At 40.8% G+C, this 22,000-nt stretch overlaps 1 protein-coding gene across 1 annotated transcript in view; it reads left to right on the plus strand.

Moving 5' to 3' along the window:
* Positions 1–22,000, plus strand: part of MYOF (myoferlin) — a 129,989-nt gene that overhangs the window by 9,997 nt on the left and 97,992 nt on the right. The window contains exon 2 of the mRNA XM_054690408.1: positions 20,383–20,623. Within this exon, the coding sequence (XP_054546383.1) occupies positions 20,383–20,623 (241 nt within the window). The remainder of the gene's footprint in view (positions 1–20,382; positions 20,624–22,000) is intronic.

The following is a 22,000-nucleotide window of genomic DNA, read 5'->3' on the forward strand; positions in this document are numbered from 1 at the left end:
GGAGACAGAGGTCAAAGAAGGCAGATAATGCAACCTCAAGGCGCCAGCCTCCCAGCGCCAGAAGGGGAAAAAAGTAGGGACTAGGTTGTGTAGGGTAGTGGTGGGTAGAATTCAGAGAATTACTCAGAGCATTGTTTTTTTTTATCACTCTTGCTAAATGTCATGTTATTGGTCAACCTCCCAAGAGTTGTGAGTTTTCTTTTTTTAGCTCTCACAAATGCTTTCTGAAAGTCATGGCTGGTTATTCCAGTAACATTATTATTTTCATTTTTTTTAAAAAAGTATTTATTGCACTCTTACTATACCAAACACTACTAGAAAAGGTCATATTTTCTGCACCCCCCCCAATCATTCTTATTCATGTGAGTAATTTCACCTCCCATTTTAAATGAAATTCCAGAGGATCCTATCAACTTGCACCAGCATTATATAACCCCATCTCCTTTACTTTTTTGGTAAATCTCCATTTTGTTTGACTTGATAGTCTGTCCTGGACAACGGAACCCCAAAACCTTAGGGTCTAATAGAGAGTATACAGCTTTTTCTGGACTAGGACTCAAGTTGTTGGTGGCCCTACATATTTTTTTTAGTGCAGAGGCAGTGCTTTGGTTCTGTGAAGAATTTTCAAAATAAAACTCGTTCTTGTGGAATGTAGATAATACTTCAACTATGAAACAGCCCTCTTAAAGTCTGTCTGTATCCGTGGTATCCAATTTTTTTTGATTGCCTCCCACAAGAAAAAATACATTTTATATTTCAACCCGGTTTCATGAAACAATACTCACCATTACCTTCTCTGATGCATTCCGTTATTTCTAACCTAGTCTACATTAAAAAAAAAATACTGGTAGTAACCCATTAAACTGTTTTTATACTGTATTAATAGGTTATACTTTGCAGCTTGGAAAACTGACTTACATTATATATTAAAATTATTTTAAAAATAGACCCAATCCTGGAATTGATATCTAAAGGAAGGATAAGATGTCCTACATGTTTATTTTTCAGTCTTCATCAAATGTACTAAAAATTTTTTTTTCTTTCATTTTAAAGAAGCCAGACTGTTTGGCTAGTGACTCGCCCCTCTTCTTCCTCCACCTCCCAACCTGGCGAGGGTCCTGTGTTTACTGCCAGTTTGACTTGTGGCTGGAACTGGTTGACCAGGGAATGGGCAGCTGTGGCTTACCAGACCATCCTTGAACATGTAATTCGGGGGTTTTGTTTGTTTATTTTAGCTTGAAGAAATCTGTCTGTGTATGACTTGTAGTTGTTGGGGGGGAAAGGTTTCACTGCAAAGGTAGTACAGGTTGTCCTGCTGGGCACATGACTCATTGCCAAGGGATTGGGGCCATGCCGATGGGAATGGAATTCTTTTCTACCATCGAGACTACTTGGGTCTGAGCAGAGGGAGGAAAGTTATTGCTGCTCTTATAGGGCACTGAGCCACTGCTAAGGGCATCCTACACATGATCTCATTTAATTCTTACAACAATCCAGTGAGTGGGTGGTATTGTCTTCATTACAGAGTAGAGGGAAGTGTTATTGCTACTTACATAAGCAGGAACAAATTTGAGAGGTTTCAGACCATCCTGAAGCTCCCACAGGAGTGTGTAGCAGAATTAAAAATCACTTTTCTCTCTTATCCATGACACTATAGTGCTTGCTCTTTTGTCTCTGACCTGGAAAGAACAGGTTGACAAATTTCTCTTTGTTAGTGGGGCATTAGGTGTGAGATTTGAGGGCTGAAATTCTCTTCCAGTTTTGGGGGTTGTTTTGGGAAGGAAACCATCCCTGTACTCAGATTTCTCAGTTAAAATTTAGAATTCCTGGTCTAACACAAAAAAATAATTGGAAACCAGAAGGCAACCTACATTATCACTCAGTTTGATAATTAAAAGCAACACACTCTGAGAGCTATTTGGACTGTATTTGTATTTGTTTTCATGGTATCTGGGGAGGTGGGGAGCATATTAAGTTCCAAATAACGTACCTTTGAAATGCATTCAATTTGTGAACTGGTGAATGCATGCATTTAATGTAGGCAAAATATGATTTCATGTCTGGTTGCCTCTCTCCCTCCCCTCCCCCACCCCGTGATCATGTGATACACATTTACATAGCTAAAGGTAGAAAAGTGGAAACTAACATCAGAGGCTTTTACTATAAAAGTCAGAGCAGATACGAGAAAGATACAAGACCTTCTAGGGAAGATTAGTGTTGAGACTGTCATAAAGAAAGAAGTCAGCAGGGCCTCCCTGGTGGTGCAGCGGTTGAGCGCTGGGTTGCGAAGCTGCCTGCAGCCTCTGCGGTACTGGTTCAATCCCCGGCTGCTCCCCGGCCACCAGAGGAGGGTCCCGCATGGCACGCAGACCTCTCCTGCCGCCCTCTCCTCCCCTCAGCAGTGTACTTCAGTCTGCCTGCTCTGCTCCCCGCTCTGGCTCTGGTGAATTCTCTCACCCTCCCGGTGCTTCTGACTGTACCCAGTGCTTGTACAAATAAACAAACAAACAAATAAATAAATAAATCTTTAAAAAAAAAAAAAAGAAAGAAGTCAGCAAACACTTGAACATCTGAGAACCAAGAAACAATCAGCACGTAGGTTAAAGACATTGTGACTTTTAACCATCTTATAGGCTAACTAGGTAAATAGTGGTAGTATCTTACAGGCTAAATAGCGTTAACATGCTGTGTAAAGAATTCTTATTTGAAACTTTGCTTAGAAGAGCCAAAACAACATGTTAATAATGAAGATTGGACATCAAGTACATCTTTTTGATACTTAAGACTTTTTCATTTATTTATATGAAGGCATTACAGTTTTGTTTGATATATGAACTAGTGAGAGATTTTTAAATCTGATGGATAGTTGTCTGTCTTATATAAATGTTGGTGAATATTTCTCTGGGTTTCAGCTTTCCAGAACTTAAATTGTCCATGAAATGACTGCTTTGTTCATCACATTAGCCAAAAGAATGCAAGGAAGATCAGTTGATGGTTGTAACTTACGGCAGGAGCTGAGGTAGGACTTCTTTTGAGATATGTCCCTCCGAAGTAAACAGGGTAATATGATTATAAAAAGATAAAAATAAAGAAGAAGAGTACATAAAATGATAATATGTGTACATTACATAAACAATATATATAAGTTCCACAGTTGTGGACCCACAGAATCAAATACTTACAGTACTAGGAAGCATGTCTCCTCAAAAATTCAATGATTCAATGATTCTTGTATGTTGTTACTCAGATACTCAGAAGATCAGTGCCAAAACAGTTGAAGCCTTGGTTCTTTCAGATGCTACCTCTGAAAATCATTCATAATGTCTTTCTGTTTGGTGGTTGGCTTTGAAAACAAAGACATTTCTATTAGATTTGACCCACTGAGGAGTAAAAGAGGTGGTTGGTACCCCATATGGCCTCACCCCAGTGTCCATCTCGGACATTCTGTCTTGGGGAGTGGACCATCATGGCTCTGTCTGGAAGTTTCTGTTTGGAGGCCAAACACCAAGGAACCAATATTTATGCTCTCACCTGGGTTAACTTTAAAGATTATGACCCACTCCTGGGAAAGCCACAATATCTGAAAGTTGAGCTTTGGATTCTCCAAATAAGTTCCATTTTCTTCCCTGTCCATTTAGTGCATGTGTATGGAAAAGGACAGAAAGCCAGGTTTGAGGCCAACATGAAGAAATGCTGTGTAGATTCAGATGGAGGGGTGATTAGAAGAGCCGACTCTCATTAAATGGGATTTACTCCCTTCCAACTGGACATGCACAGGAGTTGGTTTTAAAAAAAGTATTAACTTATTTTTTTTTCCCTTCAAGCTTAGCCAGAGACCTCATGGAGGTCTAAGCCCAAGCCAAGCTTGATCTGTTTTAGTTCAACCACTGTTGATTTATGGCTTAGCAAAAAATGTCTGAGAATTTTCTTAAGCTCAAAAAAATTTTTTTTACCCTAACTTGACTCTCTCACATCACAATTATAGCTGAAGGGATATTTCTCAGACTTTAAAAAGACAAAGCCATCTTTGGAATGGAAGGGGGCTTTGAAAGCTTCAGATCCCAGTGAGAAGTTCTTGATAGTTTGTATACAAGTAAAAGCAAATATATTAGAAAATATGTTTGGAAAACCTTATGACTTTCACTATGTTCCTCTGATTCCTCTTGAATGGAGAGTAGAATAGAATCAAGTCAAAGGGGAGATGTGAAGTTGGTGGATGATGTTCTCAGAATTTGCACCAAAAGGAGGGACACAAAAGTCCTTTCCTTACTTGTAGTCCCTGTATCTTCCTCTTATTATCCTCACCTAAACAAAATAAAAAATAAAATGAAACCCCCAAATAAAAAAATCCCATTCATTTTCTAGACAGAAAACAAGCTTTCCTGTCTACCTGGCTTTGGGATGTATGTTGTTATGCAATGTGGACAGGAACTGGACTAATCAGCTATTACCAACCGCGAGAAAACTAATACCAAGTCTCTGGTTCCTTCTAGCTGTAATATTTTATGGGTTTAACTCAGTTCACAAGGAGCAATCCTTTCTCTGCCTCCTCTAGCATTCAGCTTGGTCTAAGTGCCTTAACCATTCCTTAGCTGTGTACACACCTTCTGTTTTTCCCTGCATGGATACCCAATAAGATTATAAGCCCATTTTTTATATTTGCAACTTCCAACCTTCCTCCCAAGATTTCCCACATTAGCCCAATGACTGTCAGAGACCCCAGCGTCAAAAGTGCACACTCAGAAACAAAGGTGAAAAAGTGCCTTTTTTTCCCTGCTGCTTAGAAAGAACCAAGCATATAATTCGTGATAATTGCATTGCACTCTTCTTCCTGAGAGATCTTGGAGAACAGGGAAGGGATATTCTTTGCCATCATCTGCGCAGTGTGTGTTTCTCTACTAAGTATATCTCTTCATGAAAAAATTACTGCTTATATAGCAGCTCTGCTCATGAGTGTTAATATGCATCCAGTACTTAAACTGCCTCGACCCACACCTAGAATTACTGATGTTACTTCTAACACTTTAAATCCCTTTCCTGATTTCAGTTTTTCAACTTCATAAGTACAGTTAACTTCTCAGAGACCGAGGCCACATCTGTGTCATGCATTAGTTTTCTTGACCCAAACATCCTGGTTGCATAGCAGGTATGAACTAACGGGCCAGGAGTAGACCTGCCCATGCAAACAAGTGAAAGAAAGAATGGACCCGTTTGATTCCTGGCATGTAAGCTTTTGCCAAAACATGATGCCAGTGTTTGCATGTGAATTTATAAGAACAGAATAGCTGACATTTATTGAGCATTTATATTACTCTGTGTACTGTGCACAGCACTTCATGGACATTATCTCATTGAACCCTCATGACGATACTAGGCAATTAGGCATCACTGCTGTTGAACTTGTATTATCAATATTACACATGACTCATTGATGCTCAGATGGATTTCTGATATCTTTGTGCACTTACCTTGGACTATGGAAAGTTTTTATAGTGTTTAGTATATCTCATCTGTTTTGGTTATATTAGTTATATAAAGCTCCCAAAGCTAATTGCTTAAAGAGCAAAAGCTTTTCCCTTTCTCTCAGGTAGAGGTCCAGGAAGGAGATTACATGTTGCCATATTGACATTTATATACCATAAGTCTATTCAGGGACCTTGGTTCTGTCCATATTTTTTCCCCACCTTCTCATAGATAAGGCCCTGTATTAAGACATAGACCAGCAGTGGCACATCATTTACTTTGGAGAAAGTTTAGTCACATGGCACATCTAACTTCAAAGGAGGCAGATGTATCTCCTGGGCAGGCATGTGCCTAGCTCTGGTCCTATCACTATGAAAAAAGGAATGAATAGAATTTAGTGAGTAGCTTACTATGTCCATCACAATCATCAATAATTAGATTATAAACAATTAGAGTCCTAGACTGAGGTTTCATTCATATTTGTCCCTATCACAGGGTCAAAGACCTGCCACAGAAATAATAAATACTTGACGCATGTGCCAACACTCCCTATTCTGGTGTTTATGGCAGACATCAGCATTCAACCATGGCACCCTTTCCTGCTAAATCTGAATATGCCCTCAGAATCCATTGCAACACAGTGCCCCTGGAAGCCACTAGCATTCAGTGGGAACTGGCACAGGATTTGAATCCTATTAGCTTCCCTGATTATAGGTATTCAAATATTGAAAAAAGAAAAAAAACATAGTTTCCCCCTTATTTCTATGGAAATATATGTTGGTTGTTGGGGTGATTTTAAAATATTCCTGTAAATTCTTTGACACTCTTTCCTTCAAAAGGTAGAATCTAATTCCCCTTCCCTTGAATATGGGTCATTGATAACTTACTTCTAACAAGTAGAATGTGGCAGAAATAGTGCTATGAGGCTTCTGCAATTGTCATAAAAAGGATACAGCTTCCATCTAGTACTCTTTCACCTCTGTAACGTCCATTCCAGGGAAACAGGCTATCATGTCACAAGGACATTCAAGCAGCCCTGTGGTATATCTATGATAGAAGCTGAGGTCTCCAGTCACCTACCAGCATGATGTGGCCAACCCTGGGAGTGAACCACCTGACAACTGGATCCTCTAGCCCCAGCCAAGATGGTGCAGTCCAGCCAATGTCTGAGTGCAACCGCATGAGAGACCCCAAACCAGAATTGCCCTACTGGGCCACTCCCAAATTTTGACTGCAAATTTCTTATAGAAACTATAAGAGATGTTAACTTTTATTAAGAAAACAGCAAGGTTATCAGGGAAGTCTCTCATGCCCATAGCCCCCCTAGAATTCCCTGTATCACTAGCCCCTGGATATGACCAGTATGTAGAACATGGCAGAAGTCACAGGTTAGTTTCTTGCTCTGGAACTTCTGGATTCTGGTTTATATTAGTACTTCTTTGGTGGAAAGGAAAGAATTCCAACTCCAACTCACTTAAACCATTAGAATTGTTCATTGTCTCATAAAAATGCATCACAGAAAATCAGGGTGAAGTTACCTCGGGCACAATTGAATCCTGGGACTCAAAGATATTATTTAGGACCCCTTTATCCTTGAACTCTGCTTATTTCTCTGTGTTGGACTCAGATGATCTTCCACTCGTTAGAATGAAAAGAACAAGCTGCAAAGAGCCACAAACTTTTATTAGTCCAATTTAGAGGGAATGGCAAAGCTTCTCTATCTTAGGCCAAAAATGAAAACCCAGGGAGGGCTCTAGTTGGCCCTTGCTGGGTTACATGCTCATTTGTGGGTCATTCACCATGGCCCAGGGACAAGATATGCCATGACACCCACCAGTAACTGGGAAGCAGCATTCTAGGGTGGGCAGCCCCAACATTACTACATGAAGTAGAAGGGTATAGGTTTTTGAAGGAATTGTGTGTGTTTCCAGAAGACAGAGGCAAGCAAGAGATGCCCATTGGCTGTAAAATCCATGTATGTGAGCTTCCATTCTTAAAATCTTCTCTGTCTCCACAAAGAACAGATTCTGTAGGTTGGAGCAAAGTGGATTCAGCCATGGAATACAGAAGTCAAGGCAATTTGGGTGTATACACATATGCTGGGACTAATCAGAATTGCTAAGTGTCAGCATACTGGTCTTTCCACACTATAATAGCAGTTGCCCATTATTTAGGGCAGAGACTAGCGTTCCCTTCTGGCCCTGCACCTGCCAAGTAAAGTTCAAGGAATGCATGTGAAATGTCAACATTTGAGCTCATCGCCATGGAATTATCTTTTCTCTTTCAAAATGTCTTAAATTTGGTGAACTTGTTTTGAAGATGGTTGGCAGTAAGCGGTATGAGGGGTTGTTATAAGCTCTGGGACCAATTTAAAGATTTTTTTTTGTTTATTATTTATGCAAGCACTGGGTACAGTCAGAAGCATGGGAGGGTGAGAGAATTCACCAGAGCCAGAGTGGGAAGAAGAGCAGGCAGACTGACAGAAGTACACTGCTGAGGGGAGCAGTGGGCAGCAGGAGAGGTCTTCGTGCCATGTGGGACCCTTGCCCGGCAGCTGGGGATCGAACCCGTGCTGCAAAGGCTGTGGGCAGCTTTGCAACCCAGCGCTCAACCGTTGCGCCACCGGGGAGGCCCAGCTCTGGGACCAATTTAAAACATCAGACTGGCTCACTCCTTGTTGGATAATAGGAAATCTTAGAATATCTTCAGTTTGGGTGTTCATGGCAGAGTACTTGGCACATATGTGCTCCTATCATATCCCATCATATCACCAACCCAATCATTCTCATCTGCTTGAAAGGAAGTCCCAGAACCTTCAAGCAGAAAAACACAGCCTACACTTAGAACTTTTTTCCTCTAGGACTCTACTAGAGGACCATCTTCAGAACGAGTCACCAAGAAAGAGAAGAATTAGGGGTAATTAGGGGTCCAGGAGAGAAGCAACAAGAACTCCCAAGATGAGACAACCTGATCCAGATTGAAGCAAGAGAAAGGCAGACTCTAAGAGAGAGAACTCTGAGTTAAAAAGTAGAAACTGGAGGGGCCTCCCCGGTGGCACAGCAGTTGAGCGCTGGGTTGCGAAGCTGCCTGCAGCCTCTGCAGTGCCGGTTTGATCCCCAGCCATCGGGTGAGGGTCCCACATGGCGTGCAGACCTCTCCTGCCACCCTCTGCTCCCCTCAGCAGTGTATTTCGTCAGTCTGTCTGTTCTGCTCCTTGCTCCCTGCTCTGGCTCTGGTGAATTCTCTCACCCTCCTGCGCGTCTGACTGTACCCAGTGCTTGTATATATATATATATAAAAGTAGAAATTGGAAACATCTGATTTGTTAACTCCAAAAGATAAAGCTGTAAAAGAAATGTAATGTCATCAGTGTATTCTACATGGTTTGTGTGCAAAGAATTTACAGAGACATACTAATGCTGATGTAACGAAAAAATGAAAGTGACAATAGTGGGATTATGCTGGAGTGTGTGTGTGTGTGTCTGTGTGTGTGAACATGCACCTGTGTTTGTGTATTGGTGAGTGGAGGAGGCTAGTGCTCATTTTGCATAGTATAGAAACAATGGATAATCTCTAAAAGTGAAAAAGTCAAGAAAGAGTATTTAATCATGTTATTTATAAAAATGAAGTAAAATGTAACAAATGGCTGAAGAGAAAGAGAGGAGTTGCCTCTGGGAGCATGAATTAGAGTGGGGAGAGTTGGAACAAACCTAATACTACTACTTGACTTTTAAATCTATTCGTTCATTGTGATCCCAATTTTGTTTTATATATGAATTATATATATAAAATAAATATCACATTGTTTACCTATATTCATGCATGTTAAAAAATACAGAAGAACATGTACAAAAGTTAACTATGTGGCCCTTGGAAGGGGATATGTTAGGTTTGTCGATAAATTTTAGCTTTAGTTTTAGCTGTTATCTCTATTTCCCAAACTAACTGTGAGGAAAACATTAGTTTTTCATTACATTTTACTTTTTTAAGATTTATTTTATTTATTTATGCATACAAGAACTGAGTATAGGCCAGAGGTGTGGGGGGTAAGGGGATTCACCAGAGACAGAGTGGGGAGCAAAACAGGTGAATTGACTGAAATACACTGCTGAGGAGAGCAGCGGGTGAGACAGGAGAGGTCTGCTGCGCCATGTGGGTCAGCTCCTTGGCCGGGCATTGAACTCACACCGCAGTGGCTACAGATAGCTTCATAGTGCTGAGACTTTAACCCCTGTGCCACCAGGGAGGCCCAGTTTTTCATTACATTTTATTTTTGAGAGAGGGAAAGAAAAGACAGGTAAGGATATCTTCCTGAGAAAGAAGCGGGAGATGTGGATTCAAACCCTATGTGCCACTACTTCACTGTGATCTTCAGCAAACTGATTCCTCCCTAGGCCTCTGTTGATCCAGCCATAAAAGCAGAGTGGATGTGAATTCCAAATATTATACATGTATAAAGCTGCCATTATCTAGGAGTTACTATGTTGCTGATTCTTTCCTACATGCATTTATACCTGTGGTTCCAGGTGGGTGTTAAACTCTCCTGGAGGGCTTTGTAGGACATTGAATTTCAGTGGGCCTGGACTGAAGCCTGATAAATATGCATTTCTAGCAAGTCTTCAGGAGATGCTGATGATGTTGATCTGGCAGCACTCTGAGGAGCGCTGACACGTATTATCTTATTTAGTCTCACCAAAAATCCTGTATGAGATGACATTCTCAGTTGTTTGGATGGCGAAACTGAGGCTTAATGAGGTTCACCAGGCAGTGCCCAAATGACATAAACCCGGACTGCTTGAACCAGAGCTCTTGCTGTGACTGCTGAATGTGCTGACTTTTCCTGACGTTCCCTTCCATTCTCAGCTTTATATATTTCAAGCTTACAAATAACAAAACCCACACATCTAAGACCAAATCAAAGTCCTCCAGAAAATCCTGGGCATGAGTAGCTTCCCCTCCTGGGGGTGAGTGGGCGCTGAACCCAACCGCAGCTGTGAGAAGGGAGTGATGGGCTCCAGGGGCGCCCTGCTCGAGCAGTGCCGGCAACGGGATTACAGCCTCATTAAGGCTAACTTGAACTTTTCCTTCCCCTCTCCTCCCGTTTATTTGTCATTCTCTGGGTCTCTTAGTCATTTGGGTGGCAAAAAAAAAAAAAAAAAAAAAAAAGTGGAAATGAGCTTTCTTCAATGTTGACTTTTCTTTCAAATTCATGACGATGTGGTATCCCCAGGAATGGTTATTTTCTTCCCTTTCTCCCTAGCGTGAATTCTCAAGTAAGTAGCAAATGATTTCAAATGCATGCTGACTACAGTGGACAGCTGCCAGGAGAGAAGTGAAAATAAACTGGTGACAGGAAGTGTCACAGTTCATAGAAAGGGCAGTGAGGATGTAGCGGAGCAAACCCTTGACACTGCCGGGTCCACATGCTGAAAGACTTACCCAGTGGACCAGGCAGCCACAAATCTCCTAGTAATTCATTAGGTAAGGGGAAATGCTCCCAGAAACAGTTCTCTCCTCTCCTAACACCCTTTGTCTTTTTATTTCCAAACTCTGGGTTCATTTCTATGTCAAGCAAGCCCGGGTGTCTCTAAACAATCCCTTCATTCGTGATGGAGCACACTGCAGCAAATGAATGCTTTGCCTCTAAGTGTTTTAACAGGCTAAGGAGGTTTCCAAGCTTTAGGATCACAAGATGGATATATGATCGGTGTGAACTAGAAAATAGCATCAAAAACAGCGTGAAGGATGGTGGAAACAGAAGTGAATCGTGTGGAACTTTGCCCAGTAAAGGGATTACAAGGCTTGAAGGAAAGTTACAGGGATAAAAAATTAAAAGTTAGTCACAAGATAAAGTAAGATGACATAATTGAGTCAAACATATCAGTCATATCAATCAGTATAAATGGGCTCAATTTACCTATTTAAAAAAAAGATTTTCAATTTGGCTAACAAGGCAAAAGCCAACATTTTGCTTTATATGAGACATCCCTAAAATAAGAGATCCTAAAAGGTTTAACATAAAAGAATAGACAAAGATACTAAGGGAAATTAAAAGCAAAGGCAAATGCAAATTAAAACTTAAAAACAGAGCTGCAATCTTGACATCTGGTAAGATGGTACTCAACCCAAAAAGCATTACAGGAGACAAAGGAGGAGACTAAAATGTTTAAGACAATAATTCACACTAAAGGTATATCAGTTGTTAGTATTTATGTACCTAATTAGCAGAAATGTAGAGAAATAGACACTAATAATAGGTGATTTTAATATACCTCTCTGGTCCAAGACAGATCATAAAGTGGACAATAGGTGGACAATAAAGATATTGGAGTGCTAAATACATAACCAATAAAGTAGAAATCTGAACTCTCCAATAGTAGAGTACTTCTTCTTAAGTGACCATACCTTGGGTTATAAAGAAAGCCATAATAAATTCCAAAGAAAGGAACACTCATTGGCAATATATTAGTGACAGGAAGTGCCACAGTTCATCAATATATTACCAATGAGTCTTCTTTTCTTTGGAATTTATTATTTTTATTATTTATTATTCCGTGGAATTTATTATATATATAAAAGAATAATTATTTTTTTGCCATAAAACTGTATTTATTTTATTTTATTTTTTAAGATTTATTTATTTATTTTCACATTTTATTTTTATATTCCCCATACAATCACAACTCCCTTATTTTGGCCCAAGCCCTTCTTTCCCCGGCCCCCACCCGCCATAGAGTGTCTCTGGTTCATAGTTGTTTGTCGATTTTGATATTTTCTTTCTTACAGTTATTCTTTTTCCTGGTCCCTTATTTAAGTTTTCTAGATTCCTGCTATGAGTGAGACCATCCGGTATTTTTCTTTTTCTTTCTGGCTTATTTTCCTGAGCATGATCCCTTCCAGCTCCATCCATGTTGCTGCAAATTGCATGTGTTTATCTTTTTTGAATGCTGAGTAATATTCCATGGTGTATATGTACCACATCTTCTTGATCCAGTCATCTATTTTTGGGCATTTGGGTTGTTTCCAAAGCTTAGCTATAAAAGAATAATTATTAACAAGTAAAAATAAAAGACCAGGCTTTCTGAAGATAAAAAAAAAATGTTAATAAATAACTGTCAGTCAGAAGAAGGACAATATGTGCTTATAGAATTTCTAAGTAAAAATAATACTGGAAACACAAAAAAAATCACATTTATGGTATTTAGCTAATGCAGTGAAAGTTCAGCATTAAGTATGTCAATAAAAATGAAAATAAGGGGGCCTTCCTGGTGGCACAAGGGGCTAAATCTCAGCACTATGAAGCTATCAGTATTTCGATCCCCAGGCAGGTAGGTGACCCACATGGTACAGCAGATCTCTCATTTCTAGCCCACTGATCCCCTGAGCAGTGTATCTCAGTAGCTCTGCCTGTTCTGCTCCCCACTCTGTCTCTGGTGAATCCTCTCACCCTCCCCCTCTCCCCCGTACCTCTGGCCCACACCCCAGTTCTTGTATGCATAAATAAATAAAATAAATCTTTTTTAAAAAATGAAAATAAATGAATCAAGCATCCCACTCAAAAGCTAGAAAATAACAAAGTAAGCCAAATGAATCTAGAAGACAGAAATCAATAAAGACAAAATCAGAAATTAGAAATGAATTAGAAAATAGAAAGAGTACAACTTATAAATAAACCCAGGATGAAACAATCAGCAAAATATACAAACTATATGTTAAGCTAATTAAGCAAATAAAGAGGAAGAAAATTAGAAAAAGTAGCAGTAGGTAGATGGGGAAAAGTATCAAAGCACAGAAAATCTAAAACAAAATAATAGATTTTTTCCAACTCTGCAAAGACATTTGAAAATTGTCTTTCTAGAAAATTTGTTAAATTGTCTTTCTAGAAAATTTGTTAAAATTTGTTTCTAGAAAAATATGTGTTAAACTGATCCCACTGGAGACAAAGCCTTAACAGATGAATTGCCATAGAATTAACAGAGAAAGTAATTAAAGAGTTCTCCTACAAAGAAAGCACCAAGTCCAAATGGTTTCACAGGGGAACTTGAACAAACCTTTAAAGATTAGATAATCTCAGTGCTACTTCAGAGCAAAGAAAAAGAAGAAAAACTTTAGAAAATTTGAGCACTGATTAGAATAATAACTGTAATGGACCAAAACATAAAATATATTTATTTTCATAAGTTGGTAATATAGATACCAACTGGAAATGATATTAAAACAAAACAACAACAAAACTTGCTTATTATTACTTTTGGACGATATTAGACATCTTTATTTTGAAAGCTGATCGTTAAAGTGAAAGAATCAAGCACTTATCTTTTTTTCCTATGAAAGCAAGTCTCATCACCAAAGTTTCTCTTTAGGCAAACATTCCAGTTCAATGTGAAAATCACTGGTAATTTTAGAAATGTTACTATTTTGTAACCTCTAACAAAATTCATGGATCTGGGGTATGTTTATCAAAGGCTGCTCACATCTCAAAAAGACAGATCAAGAGACTTTATGCGTCTTCTGATGGAAGTTGCACCATCCATAATGCCTCCTGGCACAAAATCAAACCTGAATCTGACTAAACTACTAGCACTACTCTTTTACAAAATACACAGGATCTAGAGGAACTTGTGACGAAATACCACAGGGGTGCCATCAGCAAAACCCAAATTGAGACTCCACAGGACAAATGACTTCACTTCCTAAATAAATAAATTGCAAGGGGGAAGAAAAGATGGTGGCAGGGATGGGGGAATCTCTAGATTAAAAGAAGTAGAAGAAACATTAACCAATCCAACATGTATATGCAACTTGGATCCTGATTCCAACAGAATTATATAAGATTTAAGTGACGACTGGGGGAGATTTGGACACTAGCTAGTAATAAGATGATAATAATGTTTTGTTAGTTTTTTAAGGTGTGATATTGGTATTAGAATTTTAAAAGGACAAGAAGAGAGATTCATGTTTCCAGAGAGATATTCTGAAATATTTAAAAATAAAATTATGAAATTATATTTGGAGTTTGCCCTAGAAGATTTAAGATGGATAGAAAGATACAGATGGGGCTTGAAATAAGATTAACCAGAAATTGGTATTTAAGGAATCTGGGTGATGAGTCATGGCCAGTCACTAGACTCTCTTTTTTACATATATATATTCAATATATTTGAAATTTTCCAGAATAGAAAGGTTCACTATTGTTGTTCTAATTGGTCACCATTCTCAGTGATTGCTATTTTCCTTTTCTGTCTTTTCCAAATTTTCTACAATGATAGTGATTTACTTTAAATAATGGGAAGAATCCTTTTTTTGGCAGGGGATAAAACAAAAGATTTAGTCACTGTCTAATTTCTTAGTAGTTCATTATGACACCTAACATTTACTAAGTGATTATTATGTGGCAGGCCTACTCAAGTGTGTATGTGGGTTACCTTATTTATTCGTAGGTTTATTCTTATTTTCCTTGTAGATATAAGGAAATGGAAGTCCAGAGACTTTAAGTAACAAACTCAAGATAATATAACTGTTAAGAGATAGAACCAGATTTGAACTCAGGCTGTCTGGCTTCAAATCTTGCTTTCCAAACCTTGATGGAATCCTTGCCTCTTGACTTCAGTAACTGCTAGGTAGAATGTTGGCACCTGTCCCCCTCCTTCCTTCCATGGAACCTGCCCACGTGTATGCTTCAAGCGTTACATTGTCACTGAGAGTCTGACTCTTGTTGATGGTAGTGTTGGCTGGGTGACCTTGGGGCACCAGTCCCTACATTTTCTGGGCTTCAATTGTATCACCTGTAAAATGAGATAATGATCTGTTTTGGAGATGGGGAACCAAGCAGGAGGGAGCTGGACTATTTGATGTTGACTCTTGCTTCTTACCAGCTGTGTAGTCTTGGAAAAGTTGCATCATCTGAGTTGAGTTTCCATTTGCGAAAAAATGTCATTACTCCCTTTTGGGGAGTAATGTGATTAAGAAGAAGAGAGACCAAGATGAAAAGTGTGGGACACAGTGCTTGGCGTAAAAATAATGATAATTGATGACTGCCATTATCGGCCCCCTAAAAGCCCTGAGTTGGGAAGTCACTTGCATGGCCGTACACTTACAGCAGATAAACAGGGACCCAGAACCTATGGCTGAGAAGGCGCCTAATAATTGTGTGAACTACCATCTATTAAATCCCTGCTGTTCTTTAGATTCTTTAGAACTATTCCACCTTTGGGCCTGGCTCGCCTAGCAGGGAAGATATTAACAACATCCTCATGGGTAGAGCCATACTGAGTAGGTTTGGTAGAAGGCCCACTCCTCTGGCTGCAGCTCTGAGGGGGTTGGGATGCCAGGACTCTGGGATAGGGTTTAGCTCCTCCCTCCAAATGATACTTTCCCCATCAGGCTGCATCACCACCAGTTGCATGACTTCTGTCAGGGGCATGTAGTGAGCCTGCAGGACTGGAAGGGGAGTTAGTAGTCATGAGAATCTGGGGTGTAATGCATCAGAGTCAGACACATCATGGAAACCAAGAGGACATCAACACCCAGCCAGAAGAGGGGTCCTGGTCTGTCCACATAGCTGCTGGGGCCATCTCTTGTCTCCTTCTCTCTGGTACATTACTGGAAATTATGGAATGAGAGAATAGACAGAGGCTTCCCCCTCAGGTATTAGTTTGCGGGGGCTGCTATCACAAAGACCACAAACACAATGATTTAAACAACAGCAATTTGTCTGACATTGTGGAGGCTACAAGTCTGAAGTCAAGGTGTCCACAGGGTCCTCCTGCTCCCTGTAAAGACACCAAGGAAAGACCCGTCCCAAGTCTTTCTCCCTCCTGGCCGCTCGTGGTTCCTTGTCTTGTGGCAGGTAATTCCAATCTGCACGTGGCATCTTCCCAGGTGAGGGCTTGTCTCCAAACGGCTCTTTATAAGGACAACAGCCACAATGGATTAGGGATCTACCTTAGTCCACTATGACCTTATCTTAATTACTTACATCTACAGTGATCGTATATCTAAATAAGATCACAAAAAAAAAAAAAGATCACATACTGGGTTTAGGATTTCAACAGATAAATTTGGGGTGGGGGAAGAAACTCAGCCCAGAAAATACTCCATGTTTGGAAAGTGATTTTGGTATCCCAAGCAGGAGCATGTGAATCATGTGCACTGCTCGTGGATGTCTATCAGTGACTGCTGCTCCTCTGAGCTTTTCTTCACAGCTTCAGGAAGCATGAAAGGGTCCTCTTGGGGGGTGCCTTCCATGCTTCCCTTCACTACGGGTATTTCTGAAATCCAGAGACTGTCCTGAATCCATGGTAGAGGCCAGAACGTGCAGGGCATGTGTCCCTGTGACCTTACTTCATTTGCTGTCACTTGTGTCTGGTCTCTACCGCCTCCCTACCCCCATCATCCTACATCTGACCTGTGCTAATAAACCCACCTCCCAGATGTGACACGCGGTGTCTGCGCTGCAGCCTGGCTGGCTGCTGGGAGGGCATTCCTCTGAGTAAGGACAGGAAGCTCAGATGCCTGCGCGTGTCTTTGTGTCTGAGCTGGAGACGTGGCCTCTGACTGTGGAAACATTGGCAGCAGCTCAGTGGAAAGGAGCTGGAGACTGTCTCCGTGGCAAAATGTGTCAACCTTTTCTCTGGCTTCTTGGCATGAAAGAGTGAGGTGGGGAGCAGGTGTTGATGGGATGGCATTGGCAAGGCACCTTCCCCCTCCCCATCTCATAGTCAACTAGTAGTTTGTCCAGTGGAGGGGGAGAGGATAGCTGGTTAGAGGGCGTGAACAGAAGAGAGGACAGACCAGGACCCCGCCCCCTTCCACAGCCCTGTGCTCCAGTTCCCACTGTCCAGCTGTCCATATGGTGGCTGTTAGCCACATGCGGCCATGGAGCACACAAAATGTGTTAGGGCCATTGAAGATGGAAACCCTACATTTTATTTAATTTTCATTTAAAAGCAGACAGCTCAGTTAGGAAAAATTTTAAAAATGTATTTGGAACAACTTAGGTATGTGGATCATACCTTTTACTTTTACAACTGTAAATTTTTTATGAAATCTAAAAGCAGATTAATATTTCCATGAAAATTCAGCATCCAAATGAACATATGGTGCAAATGTATAATAGATAGCAGATTTAGCAAATTTAGTGTGTGAGAAGAACATAAAATAAGGCACTATAATTTTCAAGCATTGATTACTTGATAAGATGCTAATATTTGAGATACATTAAGTGGAATAAAATATTTTTTCTTGTGATGAGAACTTTTTAAAATATATATATATTTTTATATGATTGTTCATTTTTGAACAATGTTTGATTTCTCCTCTCAGGTGTAGTCCCTATAAAATTCCCACCACCAATTCGCCCTTGAACCATCACCATCCTCCCTTGTGCTCTTCCCTCCCCTGTTTTGATCCTTCTCCCTCCCTTCCCTGAAGAATGTCTCTGACTTATAGTTGCCTACTAGTTTTATTTATTTATGTATTTATTTTATATTATTTTTCTCAGTTCCTCATTTGGTTCCCCTATATTCCTCCTATAGTGAAACCATCTGATATCTTTCTTTTTTCCTTTTGACTTATTTTACTGAGCATAGTACCTTCCAGCTCCATCTACATTGCTGCAAATGGTATAAGTTTATCTTTTTTAATTGCTGAATAGTATACCATTGTGTGTGGATACCACATCTTCTTGATCCAGTTATCTATTTTTGGGCATTTGGGTTGTTTCCACATCTTAACTGCAGTAAATATAGGGATGCAAATATCCTTTTGATTAATGTTTTTGTGTCCTTTGGGGAGATTCCTAGGAATGGAATTGCTGGAAGCTCCGTTTTTTAGTAGTTTGAGGAACCTCCACTCACCTTTCCATAGTGGTTGGACCAGTTTGCACTCCCACCAGCAGGGTAGGAGTGTTCTTTTTTTCTCTACATCCTCACCAACATTTGTTTTTTCCTGTTTTTTTTTAATATGTGCCATTGTTGCTGGTGTAAGGTGGTATCTCATTGTGGTTTTGATTTGCATTTCCCTGATTATAAGCAATGTTGAACATTTTTTCATACAGCTGTTGGCCATTTGCTTTTCCTCTTTGGAGAAGTATCTTTTCAGCTCTTCTGCCCGTTTTTTGACTGAATTATTTACTTTGTTTTTGTTGAGTCTCATCAGCTCTTTGTAGATCTTTTTGATCAGTCCCTTAGCAATGATGTTGAACATTTAAATAAATGTTGGCTATCAATGGCCAACCAGACAATAAAGAGAAAGGCAGGGAAAATAGATCTGGATTTACAAAGACACTCTAGACTGTTCTAGATTAGATTGATAACCAAATGTAACATGGGATCCTTGAGTGGCTTCTGGATTTAAAAAATGTTGGCTTAAAGAACATTAAGAAATTTAACTATTGCGTGTATATATTATTCTGCTTGAATTGCCATGATAAAATGGCAGACAGGGTGGCACAGACAGGGTGGCTAAAACAAATTGATTTTCTCATAGTTCTAAAGGCTACAACGCCAGGTTTAGCTTCTTCTGAGACTTCTCTGCTTCACTTATAGATGGCCACCTTTGCTGTGTCTTCACATACTCTTCCTGTGTGCTCACATCTGTGTCCTAATCTCTTCTTATAAGAACACCAGTCATCGTGGATTAAGGCCTCCATTGACCTCCTTGCACTTGAATTACCTCTTTTAAAGCCTGGCCCTATCTCCACATACATTCTGAGATAGTGGGGATTTCAACATATGAATTTTAGAGGGACACAATTCAGCACAGATCACTGAATATGGATCCTATTAATCTTAACCTTATTGGGTGTGGCCTGACAATGTGATTGTATAAAGTATCCTGAATATTTGAGTGAAGGTCATGATATCTTTCTCTCAAATGGTGCAAAAACAACCACCAAAAATATGGTGGGGGGGTGGGGAGAGGAAGAGAGACAGAAAAAGGGACAGAATACCAAACAATTGATGATTCTAGATAAAAGGTAGCAGTTATCCCTTGTAGCATTCCTAGAACTTTTCTGCAGGTTTGACATTTTTGAAACAAAATCTTGGACCAAGGAAACTTATCTCATTCTCAAGGCCAGAGATCCCTCCCCAAATATGCCAGCTCATTTTTAATTTTGTATTTGTGTTTTGTTTGACTTCTCTCTGAGTTCCACAGGACAGGCATCAGCCTACTTGGCTCATGGGCCTGGCCCTCAATATAATATTGATATTAGCTGAATGAATGAATGAATGAATGAACAAATGAACCAACAAACCAACATAGATGGGATTAATCAAGAACAGACCAGAAAATGGGGAAGGGGGAAGGAATCTAGATTGGAGACTGCTGCTTAAAATCAACAAGCAACTATAAACCAGAGACACACAAGGGGGGGAGGAGGGAGCAGGATCAAAACAAGGGGGGTGGGAATTGTGTGGGGACTATAACCAAGATGAAAATGCATACATTGCACAAAATGAAAAATGATGTTAAAACATATAAAATTAAATAATAAATAATAAATCAACTACAATGATACATCATAATAAAAAAAAAGCTAATGAAGGCACACCCAGTCTTGAGCTGGAGCCTTTTCTCTCTTTTCTCTTTTATTCACTTTCTTTTCCTTCCATCGGTTGCTATTGATTCCTGCGCTCTCCTCCCTCCTGGGCCTGTCTAGGAGATCCCAGGGGATCCCTGGAATTCCCTGGAAGGAGAGCACGAGGCGGGTGTGCCGCCAAGGCTTGGGGTGCTGGGTGCTGCGGCGGGGCTGCTGCGCCCTGGTAGGGCGCATGGGGCGCTGGACGGAGCGCGGTTGGGCTGGCGCCACAGGACGTCTCACCACCAGTCTTAAGCTTTAATTTTCTGGGGAGGAAATATTTTCTTCAAAGGCCTCCTAATTCTTTTCCCGCAAAAGACAAAATTCTCCTCCCCAAGCGCAGACAAACTTCTCTCGCCCAAACCCTAACGCTTTTGACAGGCGGTGGCTCAAGGGCACCCACCTGCCTCCAGGCGCCGGCTTGCGCCAAGGACGCTCAGGACTCCAGGGCGCGGCTGAGAGGCCCCCAGTGGGACAAACACCCAGATCTCCCTGACCTTGGACAACAGGTGGCCCCCGTCCTGGGCATCAGTTTCCCCATTCCTGAAATGAGGCAGCTGACTCAAACTGGAGCCGATGGTATTGGAGGGACTGCCACCCTCTGAAGAGTTGAGAGAGAGAGAGAGAGAGAGAGAGAGAGAGAGAGAGAGTGTGTGTGTGTGTGTGTGTGTGTAGAGGGGGTACATTTGGTTTAGAGCATCCGTAGCTCCATGAGATTTTCAAAGAAGTCTTTAACCAACCACTGCCACTGCTCTTTCCCCAGCACTGTCAGGCATTTCTGAGTGGGGATGCCTCTGTAGTTCCCTTTTTTTTTTTTTTTTGTCTTTTAAATTTTTTTTTTTATTTTGGGCCTCCCCGGTGGCGCAGCGGTTGAGCACTGGGTAGCGAAGCTGCCCGCAGCCTCTGAAGCGCCGGTTCGATCCCCTGCTGCTCCCCGGCCACCAGAGGAGGGTCCCACATGGCGCGCAGACCTCTCCTGCAGACCTCTCCTGCCGCCCGCTGCTCCCCTCAGCAGTGTATTTTGTCAGTCTGCCTGTTCTGTTCCCTGCTCTGTCTCTGGTGAATCCTCTCACCCTCCTGTGCATCTGGACTGTACCCTGGTTCTTGTATAAATAAATAAATAAATCTTAAAAAAATAAAGGCACCTTCTCAGAGAGGCTATCCTTAACTACCCCATCTAATAAACACCCCACACCCTGCCCTCCATTTTTCATCTCAACAATATGTCTTATGTATTTAATGCTCTTTGGTTTCATGTGTATCTCCCCCACTAGATTCTAACTCACATGAGAGCAAAACTTTTGTGAGTCTGGTTCATGACTTAAATCTTTTTTTTTTTTTATAGAGCCATGTTTATTTATTTATTTATTTGTTTGTTTGTTTTATATATGCACTGGGTACAGTCAGAAGCGCGGGAGGGCGAGAGAATTCACCAGAGCCAGAGCGGGAGCAGAACAGGCAGAAGGACCGAAGTACACTGCTGAGGGGAGCAGCGGGCGGCAGGAGAGGTCTGTGCGCCATGTGGGACCCGCCTCTGGTGGCCGGGGAGCAGCCGGGGATTGAACCGGCGCTGCAGAGGCTGCGGGCAGCTTCACAACCCAGTGCTCAACCGCTGCACCACCGGGGAGGCCCATTCATGACTTAATTCTTATGATCAGCAGGGACAGTGGAGGTGCTCCAGAAATGTTCCTGATAGGATGAAACAACACATAGATACTTGTTCCTGGTACCAGGGAACAGTTTTTTTTAATTTAAATTTTATTTTTATATTCCCCATACAATTACAACCCCTTTATTTTGACCCCAATTCCTCCTTTCCCCACCGCCCATAGAGTGTCTCTGGTTCATAGTTGTTTGTTGATTTTGATATTTTCTTTCTTACAGTTATTCTTTTTCCTGGTCCCTTATTTAAGTTTTCTAGATTCCTGCTATGAGTGAGACCATCCGGTATTTTCT

The sequence above is a fragment of the Talpa occidentalis genome, unplaced genomic scaffold (assembly GCF_014898055.3).
Source record: "Talpa occidentalis isolate TD23 unplaced genomic scaffold, MPIMG_talOcc4v2.1 talOcc4.8, whole genome shotgun sequence".
Taxonomy (NCBI): Eukaryota; Metazoa; Chordata; class Mammalia; order Eulipotyphla; family Talpidae; genus Talpa; species Talpa occidentalis.